This window comes from Cydia splendana, chromosome 24 (assembly GCF_910591565.1).
Source record: "Cydia splendana chromosome 24, ilCydSple1.2, whole genome shotgun sequence".
NCBI lineage: Eukaryota > Metazoa > Arthropoda > Insecta > Lepidoptera > Tortricidae > Cydia > Cydia splendana.
The window spans coordinates 7,934,156-7,950,032 of NC_085983.1; the positions used below are offsets into that span (position 1 = coordinate 7,934,156).

The window sequence follows — 15,877 nt, forward strand, 5'->3', positions numbered from 1 at the left end:
TGCGTGTGCTATCAAAATCGTTGCAGACTTTTCTTGGTCTAACTCTAGTTTGTGATCGATAGATGTTTTTATATCAAAGGCGCTCGACTTCACCATAAATCAAAAATTAGAAATTGTCTACGTGTGGACTGGACTGATAAGATTGACGCCAATTTCTTTTCGGATCGACTTGGTCAATGGGGTGGGCCGGTCGAAGTATTTAGCAGATGGCGCCAGCATAGCTTGCCCTGTCAATCCCTAGAATTGTGTCAATTTGTTTTTTAAATGGAATTTTATGCCCTGGATGCCAGCCTTTTAAGCTAAATCTCATAGTAAAAGGGGCAAGCTATGATGGCGCCATCTATACAAACCTTTCAGTTATGATGGCGCCATCTATACAAAACAGTTGCTAACCCCATTTGATCATCCCGTCTGGACGGATCTTTATGTTACGGGTGTCGTAAGATAAATATTATATTTATGTTAAGATACAACATAAAGGCCATTTGCCAATCACAAGGTAGTAATAATAAAGTTTTACGTTTAGGTAACGAAATAAAACGACGCAATGCTTTTATTATTAATTTATTTTATCAATATAATAATAATATGTATATAATGTATAACTTACAGCCATATGGAGCGTCGGCGACGGCGATACGAAACAAAATCAAACAAGATACCGAAAACATTGCGAAAATTCCAATAAAAAACTTACACCATCATTCGTAGCCCGCCGAAGCAAGCGTCGAAATCTAAATTTATCAATTACTATGCTGACTACAGGACTACCGCAGAGTTGAAAAACCGACTCAGTTTCCAATAATTGTCAGGTATTTTCGAACAGAAAGTATCCATACCAACCAGTTTATTCAGTGGTTATCAGATATATCGGAGCGGCCGAGGCGATCAAAAATATCTGAACACGCCTTGACAATAGAGGCGTTTTTTAGATATTTTACTCGCAAATATTGGCCTTGGCCGCTTCGGTATATCTGATGGCGGATGTACAAGCAAATTAAATCTGTCACGACAGTATTTTTGGTTGTCAAGCCAAGCGAAACTCAACACGGTTTGAAGGCGAGTTAATCTTAACTATATACGACTCCCCGTGTTACTTGAGTGATATAAGGCTTTCAGACTGATGACTTTACGCAAGTACAAAGGTTTAGGTCAATGTATAATTGTATATGCAGCTTCGCTAGATGGCTCTGACGCGTCGTAAGATCACCAGCATAAACTAAAAGAGTCTACAAAATGATCTGAACACAAGTACAAATATTTTGTAGACCAGATCCGCTAAGCTAATTCTGCAGCTGACCGTACTTTCCGTATTGCAACTTTTTAACAACAGCTTTTGATTCAAAATCTAATGGAATTGACCACTGAGAAAACCAGCTTGTACGGAATACCATCCGTACCTCAGCGACTACTCTATATTACAACCAAATTGAATTTAAAATGAAAAACAACGAGCGACCGGCTCCGACCTTAATGTACAATATCACTTAAAGTTACAGCAACATATTTTTTTTTTTGTATATTTTCCATTTATACAATAATCCTATGATTTAACATCAGCATTTTACGTCGTCTCCTTTGGCGTACTTACGAAAAAAAAAATAGCAACAATTAAAAACAACTTAACAATAATGTCATAAGACTTAAGTGTAGACTTTGATTTCGGACGAGTCTCTATTCAAAACTCATGCATGCATATAAATCATAAACACTACTTTTTTTAATTCGTGTTCTGTCAAAAAATCTTTTACTAATAGTCTAGCTGTGTTTAGAGACCTCGTCCAAAAAGTCTAGGTCTTACGCAGGACCGCTTCAAACTATGTTTTAGTCGTACTTTACTTGGTCAAAACTAAGCTAAAATACCATCGGGGGACGGCAACTCAAAGAAATGCTGCCGGCAGGGGTCTTGAACTTTCGTCTTTCAAACTTAAATTTGACAATGCTTTCCCGGGTGCAAGTTTAATCCCAAGCGTAACAAAAGGTAAAACCTTATTAGCCTTTCGCTTTTATTCTTACAACTTACGCTGAATAACTCGAAATCCAATCAATATGAATCAATTTATAGTCTAAAACTAGATTTAAATTCGAATAGACTCATCTCATTCAGTGTAAGAATAGTTGTCAAATTTGCACCACGCAAATCTATGTCTAAGTTAGCATAATATACGCTGTCGTGTATAGAAGACAATCTGAGTATATGCTGTCGTATATATACGACAGTATCGCTCAAGAATCATGCCGACAGCCATTTTCGACACAGAAATCGACAAAATAAACTAACAGTGCATACAGCTAACATTATTATTGCTAAAAATACGCGGTAATTTGGAACAAACATTACGAAATTGCATAAACGATTCCTGTGTCATTTTATTACGATATAGGAACTATTATATAAGTAATGTAGAAGCGATCGAAGCTGTCTTTACGACATACAACTATATACGAATAAGTATTACTCTCCGGTATTGTTTTTAGAATAATAATCAAAGGCACATTCATATAAATTTACGAACGCCCGATGACAAGTCTTTGTACGAATTTCGACCTTAAACTAAACAGGTTAAGGTTGTAATCACTATTTCATGTCAATAATTTATATATATGACCCAGTAGCGTTTTAAGGCCACCCCTCACTAGCGTCTTTTGAGCGTCTGCGTCTAGTCAGCGCTATGGACAAGGGTATCGCTGCGCAGTTGCGTCGAGCAGCATCCATAGAGTGGACTAGACGCCGACACTCGAGAGACGCTAATGTGGCCCTTAATGCAAATGATACGCATGTAGTGATCAAATCATACTAAGTTAAAATCATAACTAATTGGTAATTAGAATTTGATTTTACGGGGAACAACCGTTAACCTAAAAAAACATAATAAGAATGTGTTGAAATATTTTCTAAAAACAACACCGGAGTTTGGTGCGCTAGTTGTGAGTCGAAACTGAAACATGTACCCGTTTTACGGGAAAAGTATTATCGTCGAAAACTAAACGCACCTGCCGCAAACTTTTACAATTGGTGCCGTGACCAGGATATCAAAGTAAGCATCGTTTTCACTGTGTTTGCGACTGAATGTAAATCGTCACTCTGAATACTTATATTGGACACAGTAATTGCGCGAATTCTTCTGACATTTCTGACAATATCGCTCGACATTCGAGACTACACAGGGTTAAATTGTATTCACCAGCCATACTCCGCATAGTGAATTTATAGGTCATACTGAACAACTTTTATTATGGGACCAATGTCGAAAAGGCGAAAAAAAACTTGTCTGTCACATAGTCAGCGGTATCACATTAGCCGGAATGTATGAAACAGTCATTTTTTTTCACGATTTCTGCATTGGTTCCACAATAAAAGTTGTTCAGTATGGAATGGACCTATAAATTCACTACGCAGAGTATGGGGTGGTAAATAAAATTTCACTCCGAAGAACGACGTGCGACGTTACCAGACATGTAAAACCATTGCATTTTGATGTCAAGCTGTATCATGTCAAAAATTAATAGAGTTTTGACATGTGTCAGATAATTACCAAGTATCCTGGCTATTCTAAAGCGACAAACAATTCAGTAGTGAATGCCTTTTTATAAAATTGTAATCGTCAAGTTTGCGGCAATGGAAAAATAAAAACTATGTTTAAAAAGCACACTTATTAACTAAGAAAAAACGCACACTGGATTTTAGTGCTCTCTACAGTTTTTTTTTAAGTATCCGGGATTTCGAGTGCATTATCCAAGATGAATAATTTAAAAACCTATTTATTTGAATTGATGTGCTAACATCCGTAACTTTATTGAAAGATTTACTACAAACACGTACAGACCTAGTGTATAATTATTTTCCATCGTATTTTCACGACGTACGAACGTGTCTTGCTATTTCAGTCAGTCTCGGTACAAAAAGTACTGAGGTTGACTGAAGTGGCATGACAAATACGAACGTTTCCGAGAAAATACGATGGAAAACAATTATGCACTACATCTGCGTTGTTTTGGCCTATACTAAATTTATCTAGAATAATTTTAACCTTGTTATCAACCCCAAAATTAGTCTATTAGTGATAACAGCCAATGAATCTAACATACGCTGACATCATTATAAAAATATTTATCAACTAAATGTGGAATTACATCAATTCCAAGTGCCTTGCATGCAAGTTCTATGACTATTTCAAAGCTAGAAATTATATTAAGATTATTTTTAAAGGCACCAATCGAAACTATTGACTTGTATTAAATTTATTAACAAGATGTTTTTCAAACTTTAGCGAAATTTTGCAAGGTGCATAAAAAGGTCATAATGATCAACTTTTACTATGAGACCAACCCCGAAATGAACAAAAATGTATGTCTCAGCCAAAATGTATGAAAGAGACAATATTTTTTTCGCAATTTCTGTGTTTGTACCACAGTAAAAACTGCTCAGTATGACATTTAAACCGACCCCACAAAATATGACTAAGTGCCACTTGCACCATCCCACTAGCCCGGGGTTAACCGGTTAAATCTGGAGTTACCATGGTTACCAGTACAATATGACTGTTGGTTAACGGTTTAACCGCTTAACCCCGGGTTAGTGGGCTAGTGCAAGTAGCCCGAGTGTTGGAGAAACACCCTATATTACAAGTATGTCAACTTTTCAAAAACAAGTCATGACGCACGTCATTCATGTCGGATGACGCACTCGCACCGTCACGTCATTTTCGTCGTTCAAGTTTATTGAGCAAGTTAATTATTACGATACAAAAAAAAACGAAATTACTAGCATACGAAAACTTTTTACTGACAAGCATAAAAATGCAGAAAACAAGTGACGGCCGATAACTAACAATTACCTATTATTTGTGACGTTCTCTAGTAAAAGGTGCATCATTGTCGCTTGTCATAAGGACAGGTTATTCGTATTAAGATACGAGCGAATTTCATCTTCAGGTTAGCGACGACCTTTTGCTTGTGAACGTCACATTTTAGCATCTCTACAATAACATACTTTTATCTAAGTCCTATTTCATTCAAATAAGGCAGACAGAGTCAAAACCGAGTGTTATATTTTCATATAGATTAAAAAAAATACTCGCGCTAGAACGGTCCGGGTCCGGGCCGAGTCGTCTGACAATTCATTTTCTATAGAAAGCATCACGTGATCACCCGTCATAGAAAAAGAAGTGTCGGACGTCTCGGACCGGGCGCGGACCGTTCTAGGGCGAGTCATTGTTTTAATCTATATGAAAATATAACACACGGTTTTGACTCTGTCTGCCTTATTTGCATGAGAAAAAGACTAAGATAAAAATGTGTTTATAGTATGTGTAGTATTTTATAATTGCTTGTCAGCAGTTGAAATCAAATGCTAGTAAAACACCAATTAAACAATATATATTTCATAAAATGCTTCGTTTGAACGTTCAATTGGCATTATATATAATATAATATAAAATAGCACGATTACAATATTTAACAGTTTTTTTTATTATTATTATATACACACGCATTTCATCTCAATGCTATCTCATATTATATGCGGAGTTTACAGTAATGTGTGCTGTGTTGTGTCATAAATGATAAGTGGCAGTATACGACAGACCCGGAACGAACTGACAGACATACATACATTTCTGAACTGTGCAGTATGAACTTATTCAAAATAATCCGAGTTTAGTATTCTTTGTGTCAAATACAAAACCATAGAGAAAAAAATACATAGAGTGCTCACTCCATACATCACTTTTGGTACCAAAACGACTATTATTTTCGTAGTCGACATCTAGCATCGAATAGCAGAATTATCAGTACCGCTACTTGATACTAGAAGCACTCTATTCTTACTATATTTCTCTATGAGAAAACAGACCTATTTTGAGGTCATTTTATAAGTCAAAAAATTTAATTCTCATACCATTTCGGACCTTGTCACAGTGACAATTAATATAGTCGCAAACGACCTCATACTATGGTCATTGTGACAAGTTATGGAATGTTACTGAAATTATATTCCTTGACTATACATATTTTTAATTTGGAATTATTTTATGTTAGTTCTACTCAGAATCATGAGCTCTTTCGATCCTAATAGGAAAAAAAAAATATCCCAAAATCTCCATGCATTTTTCGTTTCTTCCATTCCGTTACCGTCGGAACGGAATAAAAATAAAAATCTAAAGACACTTTTTTTTCTTATTAGGATCGAAAGAGCTCGTGATTCTAAGTAGAAATACCAAAAATAAAAACAAATTAGATAAAAAGGAACTTTAACTGAAATGGCCTTTTTAAAGTCATATAATTTCTTGTTAGGCCGCCTAAGCTAACTCTGCACCAACTTTAACATGAAAAAGTATGCAAGCGTTCCCACAAACGTCAAATTATGAAAATATGTCGTTTATAATGGCTTTTCTACTATGTCCCATCAAATTCGGTGCATACTTAGCTTGGACCGGCTCTAGTCTGCATTATCAGTTAAGAAATGTTTGCAAATTAACATACAGTCAACGGTAAAAATATGGGTGTAGACAACTTACTCAAAAATATGTCCCATAGTTCTTAATTCACTGACATAACAGTTATGGGACACATTTTTGAAATGATTTGTACACCCACATTTTTACCGTTGACTGTACAACATGTTCACCCGGGACCCGCAAAACTCATAGTCAAATATACATCAGAAATTCACACATTTTCAAAACCAGAGCTTACATAAAAGCCTACACCGCTTTACACACGCAAGCCAGTCTTGAGTTAATTTACAATTTCGTTTCTCAAAAAAAAAGGACTATATTTTTTTTATCTAGTTTTGATTAGACTATCGGCGAAATATCAACGACTGTACATTTTACATTGCCTAAGAGAACCTACGAATTAACTGCCCGATTCGAACTTTCAGATACGTCAATTAATAGATCCAGAAACGATATGGATTAGATGTGTCAGTGTCAAAAGTGACGTTTTTGGTTGAAGTAACGTCACATTTGACAATAACATTCTAATCCATATCGTTCCTAGATCTATTAATTGACGTGTCTTAAAGTTAAAATCGGGCCGATAGTGTCAGAATCAAAACTGACACTCAATGTTGCCATGGCAAAAAAAATCCTTAACTACACAAGCGAACAAAAAAACTTAACTATTTTTTTATATATATTATTAATTATATACTAGGAAAATGAATATAACTAAGATGACTGCAATTTGAAGGTCGGCTCGAATATGTTACAATGTCAAAAATATAATATATGTTTGTTAATATGTAGCTTACACTATAAGCCGTGACGCGCGTTAGTCGCGCGGTTGTCGCGCGTCTGTCGCGCGTTAGTCGCGCGGTTGTCGCGCGTTTGTCGCGTAGCGTTGTTTATTGTCGATGCGTACAAGCTGCAACAAGTAAAACGCACATATTAATAACATTTATGGCGAATTTACTTTTTTTTAGAAAAGCAAACAACTCTTGGATTACTCAGAATCGCGAGGACTATTGATTAAAACTATTTAAAACTAAGAAAAAAGTGTCCTTAATTTTTCTTACTAATTTTGGATTTGAGTTTGCATACGCAAAATTGTAATAAAAATATGTAAATTTTTTTCGGGTCCTTTTTTATATATCAATAATTTTCATGATTCCCAGTAGAAAAAACTGAAAGGTTGATATTTTATCGTGTCGTCCGCGGCGGAACGTTGTTGGTCGAATTCATTATAGTTCACTAAACTGTTTTGTAATGAAGTCATTATAATGGGATCCCATAGTGAAAGTACGCGATTATAATTCACGAACTTTGAATTCTTTCAACCATTAAAGTGAACGAGTAGAATAATATAACTCACCTAGGCTCTATACACCATTTCGCCTGCAACCCAGCGTCCTCGCCGCGATAACCCGGCAACACTACACTCATATAATAACACTAAATCGACTGTGTGTCTATGCACTATATAATAGTCAGTAACAAATGCATTGGGTCGTGTGCGCACTGTGTGTGTGCGCGGGATCACTGCGGGGCGGCGGCGGCGGCGGCGGGAGGCGCGGAGTCGGGTTTGCTCTTGGGCGGCGCTGTGGAACATATACAATATGTGAATATATAAGATACATAATTGGAACCACTTAAGGCTTAAACATACAAGAAAGAAATCAAGCCAGTGCAAGTCTATATCGAGTTCTATAATGTAGTAAATAGACTCAATTTTACTTTACTGAAAATTTAACAAAACAAAATGATTTTCATCGAACTAAAGGAGTAATAGGCAAGAAAGACCGTGACTCTTACGAGTTTACTTACTTTTGTGAATAACTGTATTTACTTACATATTATGTTTACAATAATATATTCATAACACATGTAACGAGAAAATTGATTTATATTAGTTTTTTCAAAAACTAGATAAATGAATGGGTACTCCACACAGAACGAGCTGCCTCGCGAGGCGTCTGTGGACTTTTTTGGCGGCCAAAGGATTAACTGTAGAGATGCCCCGAATAGTGGTTTTGGCCGAATACCGAATATTCGGCCGCTCTTTCGGCCTAAGCGCCGAATATTCGGCAAAATGGCCGAATAGGCCGAATACCGAATAGCTGCCGAATATTCGTGGCATCTCTAGTTAACTGTGGAGTTAAGGTTTAGGTTGGCAGTGATGTAGAGGATGGTGTGTGTAAGTGTGTGTGTGTTTGTGAGAGAGTGTGTGAGTGTGTGTGTGTGTGTGTGTGTGTTACTCACGTCTCGGGCGCGCGTTGGCGACGACGCTCTGCGAGCCGCAGGAGCCGGCGCGGCCGCGGTTATTGTTGCTATTGTTGGCCGGCGCTGGTCGGCTGGAACCATAATATGATAAATGTTACGATTACATTTGTGGGTATTTTAGGAATTCTCAGTCCCATATAAGTGTGTTTCAATTTATATGCAGGGTGACCAAAAAATAAGTGCATTCCCGTTGCCAGGGAGGTTTTGGGATTATACTGAGCAACTTTCACTGTGCGACCAACACCGAAATCGCGAAAAAAAATTTAGCCTCCCATAGAAAATGGACCGTCCAAAATGTATGAATCAGCCAAAATTTTATTCGCAATTTCGGGTTGGTCCCATAGTAAAAGTTGCTCAGTATAATCCCAAAACCTCCCTGGCAACGGGAGGTATCGTCTTGGGTCGTCCCATTCGTTTTTCGTCACGTTCTTAAATTAGTCCTATTCTGCTTTCGTCACTCATTCTACATTGAAAGCCACCGACGATTGTGACGAATGTAGAATGAGTGACGAAAGCAGAAAAGGACTAATTTAAGAAAGTGACGAAAAACGAATGGGACGACCCAAGACGATACCCAACGGGAATGCAGTTATTTTTTGGCCACCGTGTATACCATATAATCATATTTTTATGTTGCTGGATTCGTCGATCTATGAACTCAAACGGCCGTTTTAACTTTGGACGCATAGGTTGACGAATCCAGCAACATAAAAACTAGTCTGATGTATTCAAAAGGTACTTAAATACAAAATACAGTACGTAGCGGCCCCCTTTATTCAATACTAGTATATTAAATACAGTGGCGCTAGTGTGCACGTTGATGGGCTCTTATTTTTAACGTCAAAGACGGATTAATCCGTCACAGACCACAGAGTAACATAGATCTAAGCGCATATGCATAAAGTTCAATTAAGTTTTGACACTTCGGTGACGTGGTGTCCGAGTGACAGCTTGTGTGTTTAACACGGCGTCGAATAGGTTAACAATTGTCAATGGTTTGCATAGATGGCGCCATCATAGCTCGAGCCCCCTTATTCCGCATTCCTTTTTCTGGCAACCGGGGCATAAAATTCCATTAAAAAAAAAAAACACATAATTCTAGGTATTGACGCTGGCGCTGGCGCCATCCGCTAAGCATTTCGACCGGCAAATTCCATTCGAAAGAGAGCTTATTAGGTACAAAGGACCTACCGACATGTTTCCTCTCTGTCGCACTAGAAAATTCGTAGGTAAGTCTGACAGGGAGGGAACACGTCGAATGTGGTTCGCGGTAGGCCCGCTGATTATATTAAATGAAGGTAATAGTTACCTGAAGGGCCTCGCGGCGTGGTTGCGCTCGCTCTCGGACACGGAGCGGTGGCGGTCGTAGGCGCGCGCGTGCGGCCCGCGGCCCGGGGCCCGCGGGCCCTGCGCCGCCAGCAGCTCGTTCAGCTGCGGCTGCACACAACACATACAATACATTAATACTTTAATCGCAGAATAAGTAATGAAACTTCACGGACTACACGAACCAAACGGACAGACGGACAACGGAGTCTTAGTAATAGAGTCCCGTTTTTACCCTTTGGCTACGGAACCCTAAAAACATAGACAGCTATTATTTTTCAAAACTATTTAATAAATCTCATAGAAACATAAAAAGTAACTCACGTTGCCCGTAGTCCGTGACGTCATTGTGTAATGTTTCATGTGAATTCCATATCAGCAAATCGTTTTGACAGTTCTAAACAAGAAACTAATTTAACTAGTAGGAGAATACCCTATTGATGTCAACATGCCACCCCGGATAGCCGTGTCGTATTATGAATACCCATCTACTTAAAAATACAGGAAACCTACCTCCAGCACGCGGAAGTCCTCGATGCTCTTGTACTTGGCGAGGTAGCCCTGCAGCTTGGGCTCCACCTGTAGGGCTCCGGCGTGCTTGTAGTACTTCAGGAACGCCCAGAACTGCCCCAGCCCATGGTTGACCCTTACGTACAGTGCACAACACATGTCCTACCTCCAGCACGCGGAAGTCCTCGATGCTCTTGAACTTGGCGAGGTAGCCCTGCAGCTTGGGCTCCACCTGTAGGGCTCCGGCGTGCTTGTAGTACTTCAGGAACGCCCAGAACTGCCCCAGCCCATGGTTGACCCTTACGTACAGTGCACAACACATGTCCTACCTCCAGCACGCGGAAGTCCTCGATGCTCTTGAACTTGGCGAGGTAGCCCTGCAGCTTGGGCTCCACCTGTAGGGCTCCGGCGTGCTTGTAGTACTTCAGGAACGCCCAGAACTGCCCCAGCCCATGGTTGAGTCTTACGTACAGTGCACAATACATGTCCTACCTCCAGCACGCGGAAGTCCTCGATGCTCTTGAACTTGGCGAGGTAGCCCTGCAGCTTGGGCTCCACCTGTAGGGCTCCGGCGTGCTTGTAGTACTTCAGGAACGCCCAGAACTTCTCCAGACCGTACAGTTGACCTGCACAACACATTAGAATTAAATTAAATGTTCAACCATTTGTCAGATTACGAAAAAAATACTTCGTGACAAGAGCGCTGGGGGTCTAGCGCTAGCTCTTACCGCTAGACTCTAGCGGTAAGAGCGTGTGACTTTCAATCCGAAGGTCGCGTGTTCAAACCCCGGCTCGTACCAATGAGTTTTTCGGAATTTATGTACGAAATATCATCTGATATTTACCAGTCGCTTTTCGGTGAAGGAAAACATCGTGAGGAAACCGGATTAATCGCAGCAACACCTAGTTTCCCCTCTGGGTTGAAAGGTCAGATGGCAGTCGCTTTAGAAAAAACTAGTGCCTACGTCAATTCTCGGGATTAGTTGCCAAGCGGACCCCAGGCCATGAGCCGTGGCCTGGGGTCCGCTTGGCAATGGCAAAAAAGCCAGATTAACGCGAGGAAGATGATGACTTCGTGACAAGCAAATTTAACAAATAAGCTCTATAGAGCAAAAATTGTCGGAAGAAAAGTGCGCCTTTTAATGTGCACTTTTCATCGTGCACACTAGCGCCACTGCTAATCGTGATTATTTAAATATAACGACAGGTTGTTGATGTCAACTTGAGCCAGTCTCCTCCGAGACCACGGGGACAACGCCGTCCTCGAAACGTCGGAGGTAAATCTTAAAACTTAAATACGCGATTATTTATTTATTTATTTAAAATTTAAGTCAGGCAACAAGGCCCATATTACAAATACCTTACAGACTAACATACATATATATTTTATAAACTTAAAAACTAAACACTATTTATGCGACAAAACGGCGTGGCTCCGTTAAGTCCCGTTGTGTAGTTTGATAATGTTTAATAATCGTGAAAGTTTAAATCAGTGTTTTATAACGACAGGTATTTAATTAAAAAAGGGGGCCGCTACGTACTGTATTGTATATTTAAGTACCTTTTGAATACATCAAACTAGTTTTTATGTTGCTGGATTCGTCGAACTAGGACCTCAAAACAAAATCGGCGGTTTTAACTTTGGACGCATAGATTGACGAATCCGGCAACATAAAAACTAGTTTGATGTATTCAAAAGGTACTTAAATACACAATACAGTACGTAGCGGCCCCCTTTTTGTGTGACAATAAATGGTTTCTAATTCTTATTCTATAGTCTGTATCTTTAGGTATTTAAAAAACAGTAAACAAAATCTACCCTCAAATAGCTTCTTAAGCCAGGTTGAGGGTAGATGAAAACATTACACGATCAAATAATGTAGGTTAAAGTCAGGTCGTTCAGTGACAGATCCAGGTGGTTTTGTATTTGGTTGGTTTCATTAAATGTTATAACTATCCGAAAATGTAACAATTATTTGTATACTTTTATTTAAGTACCTAAAGATACGGAGTATAGTTTGGAATCGTAAAGTAACCAGGTCTAACCTCGCTCGTAGTCGGTGGCGGTCTCCTGCTGGAAGTGCTGGTAGAGCTCGGGGCGGAACTTGCGCTCCAGCCCGTACGAGTAGAACCGGAAGAGGCACTCCAGACCGTACCGGAAGCCGGCGGCGGCGTCCTCGTTCGCTAGCGTCCTGGAATATTCAATTGTTTTTTTACTTATCATAAAAAAAACTCGTATCTTATTCTGTCAATCAATACTTACAAGAGAGTCGAGAGACAGTGATTCGACGGAGCAGTAAGCAATTTTTTTTGGATTGATACTTTTTACATTAGGCCAAAGGTTATGGCGCCATCGCTCGAAAATATTGCACCATACCTTTGGCCTACCGTCGAGTAAATGGCATTACTATGAATATTTAACAACTTAACACGTATCAGTGAAATAATAAGGATCAAATTCAAATGGCGTTCTAATAGTATTAATCTGCTGTCGAAAGATGACAGTAAATTTACAGTGGCTACATAATTTACTTTGACAATCCGACTCCATTTAAAAATTCTCTTTGCTTGATGTTTAAAATTTAAAATGAATTGAAATTGTTCGCTTTTTTAAGAGAGCTTTAATGAAATAAGAACTGACCTGAATTCGTTATACATGGTCCTGTTGAAGTGGTCCCTGAGGAAGAAGGACCAGAATCTGAACAGCGTGTTCATCTCCTGCGACTGCCCGATGCCCAGCTTCTTGCGCTCTGTGGAAACGTAACTTATTAGCATTTTTACTAGTGTCCGACCGAAATTCGGCCGTAAACTTCCGAAACATGATTTTTTCGGCCGTAGTTTCGGATCGCCAAAAAACGGCCGAACCTTTTGCCCAGGCCTAAACTTAAGGGGCCGGCGTGTCAAACACAAAAGCAGTCACCCGGACGCCACGTCACCGAAGTGTCAAAACTGAAATTGAACTTTATGCATATGCACGTAGGTCTATGTTGCTCTGTGGTCTGTGACCGATTAATCAGTCTTTGGCTTTGAACCTGCGGTGCGGATATATCGGTCATTGGCGTCCAAAAGGTTATGGAGAAACTTTAGGTAAATTTTACAGTCGGCTGTCAAACTATCTATATCAAAATTGCGCTGTCATAATTTCATTTCATTTATTTTATAATGTACTTAGGGCACCCTGAAAATTCCTGGAACTGGCCACTTAGAAAAAACAAGTCGTCTCATATATCAGAATCCAGAAACTTTCAGTATGGCCCACGTAATATTAGCATTAACAGCATTAGCATTATTGGACACTTTGTGTGCGTGACCTTGACTCTGTTGCTGATACAGTCAGCAGCAGAAGTTGCTGAGCGGGCCAGGTGTTCAAAATGATCTTGACGCGACTTTATTGTTAAGAGAATAAGAGCGTGCCAAGGTAATTTTGAACACCTCGCCCGCATAGCAACTTCTGCTGCTGACTGTACCCATAGCTTGGGCAAGAAGGATGGAAGTTCACCTTTGAGACAGCGCGAGTGGTACTTGTGGTAGGCCTGCTGGGTGAAGTGGTTCTCGCGGAGCAGGCCGTGGCTCGGGTGGTGGAAGGTCGGCAGCGATTGTGGCACGGACCCGCAAGAGGACCCCAGCGTCGGTGACGTGCCCAATGATGAACTGGAACATTTTACATTAATATTATGTTAACGTTGAAAATCATCTGGATTAAGAGCTCATTTAGACGGCGCGCTAACTCGCATACGATTTTAGTTACATTGCGGACCATTGAGGTTACATCAATTCAGCCGACCGATCAAATAACGCAATGCAATGAAACTCGCATGCGAGTTCTCGCGCCGGGTAAATGAGCCCTTAGTATTGGCTGTAACCTGTAGGCTTAGCATGAGTGCGTGGCGACGGTATTTTCCGTGCGAGATAGACTACGCGTAGGGACGCGTGTCTTTCTAACTGAGAGAGGGCTCTCAGTTAGAAAGACACGGGTACTCTGTCACGACGCACTCGTGCTAAGCCTACTGAAGCTATGACCTAGACTCCTGGACACGAAGGTATAAAAAATGGAACATAAAAATGTATAAGAATATTTTTGACGTCACTAATTGGTAGTTTTAAGACTTTTAAGCAGCGCCGCAAACTGCATTGGGGAGGATTATGCTGAGAAGGAGTCTTATTTTAGCGTTCATTGTTTTTTTTTATAAAATAAATAAATATTATAGGACATCCTTACACAGATAGACTAAGTCCCACAGTAAGCTCAAGAAGGCTTGTGTTGTGGGTACTCAGACAACGATATATATGTCGCAGTCAAAAGTGTGAACTGGTCAAAAGAACTTTTAACCGACAAAAACAGGCAAAACTGCTTTTGACTGAGCATGTTGCTCAAAAGTAGTTTTACCTAAAAATCATTGGTTAATAGTAATTGTGACTGTTACTATCAGTCAAAAGTACTCCCAGAAATAGGTAGGTTAGGGTTATTTTTTTTTGCTACGCCCTAAAAACGAAACTGTTCCCAGAGATAGGTAGGTTAGGGTTATTTTTTTTTTGCTACGCCCTAAAAACGAAACTGCTGCCAGAAATAGGTATGATTTTCAGGTAAAACTACTTTTGATCAACATGCTCAGTCAAAAGCAGTTTTGCCTGTTTTTGTCGGTTAAAAGTTCTTTTGACCAGTTCACACTTTTGACTGCAACATATATAATATAATAGTTAAATGGAACAAATATCTGTGTCATCTCACAAATATATGCCCTTACTGGTATTTGAACCCAGGACCATCGGCTTCACAGGCAGGGTCACTACCCATTCCGCCAGACCGGTCGCCGATTGCGGGTGTTTGTATTTCTTGTGTTCTAGTTATGGTCACTCACCCGGTGCTGTGTGTCCTGGCGCGGTGTTCGCGGATGTCCATGATCCAGCCGACGTGGTGCTCCACGGGCGGGTTGAGGCTGTGCCTGGTCTTGTGCTTGCGGCTCGTGCTGAAATTTACAATCGAAACATAAATATAGGCCACTAGACTTGATGCCTCAGAAAGCTCAATCAAGCTTGGGCTATGGGTATAGTCTGTCCATTTGTAGCTGGCCCGAACTGTTAATCCTTTTGAAGTATATTAAGATGCACTGGCTATCCAGGAACTTCTAAAAAGGAGAGAAAGCACAAGACACGTCCACTTGGTAACAACCATTTATTGAAAGAGAGCGATGATATGTAGGTATACATTAATCTGTCGCCGAGAATTGGTTCTACCCTCTTACATAATTATACTCATATATAACACCTTTGTCTATTGTTAAGTAAAACCGCACGTGCTACTTACCTGCAAAAAAGGG

At 39.8% G+C, this 15,877-nt stretch overlaps 1 protein-coding gene across 1 annotated transcript in view; it reads right to left on the bottom strand.

Moving 5' to 3' along the window:
* Nucleotides 1-548: 548 nt before the first annotated feature.
* The window catches only part of LOC134802182 (la-related protein 1-like), a 125,350-nt gene continuing 110,021 nt past the window's right edge, over nucleotides 549-15,877 (bottom strand). Inside the window, exons 23-31 of the mRNA XM_063774776.1 lie at nucleotides 15,419-15,526; nucleotides 14,059-14,210; nucleotides 13,201-13,309; nucleotides 12,606-12,751; nucleotides 11,052-11,185; nucleotides 10,033-10,160; nucleotides 8,703-8,794; nucleotides 7,816-8,041; nucleotides 549-7,368 (exon numbers count right to left, since the gene is read on the bottom strand). Coding sequence (XP_063630846.1) covers nucleotides 7,980-8,041; nucleotides 8,703-8,794; nucleotides 10,033-10,160; nucleotides 11,052-11,185; nucleotides 12,606-12,751; nucleotides 13,201-13,309; nucleotides 14,059-14,210; nucleotides 15,419-15,526 — 931 coding nt within the window. The 3' untranslated portion in view covers nucleotides 549-7,368; nucleotides 7,816-7,979. The remainder of the gene's footprint in view (nucleotides 7,369-7,815; nucleotides 8,042-8,702; nucleotides 8,795-10,032; nucleotides 10,161-11,051; nucleotides 11,186-12,605; nucleotides 12,752-13,200; nucleotides 13,310-14,058; nucleotides 14,211-15,418; nucleotides 15,527-15,877) is intronic.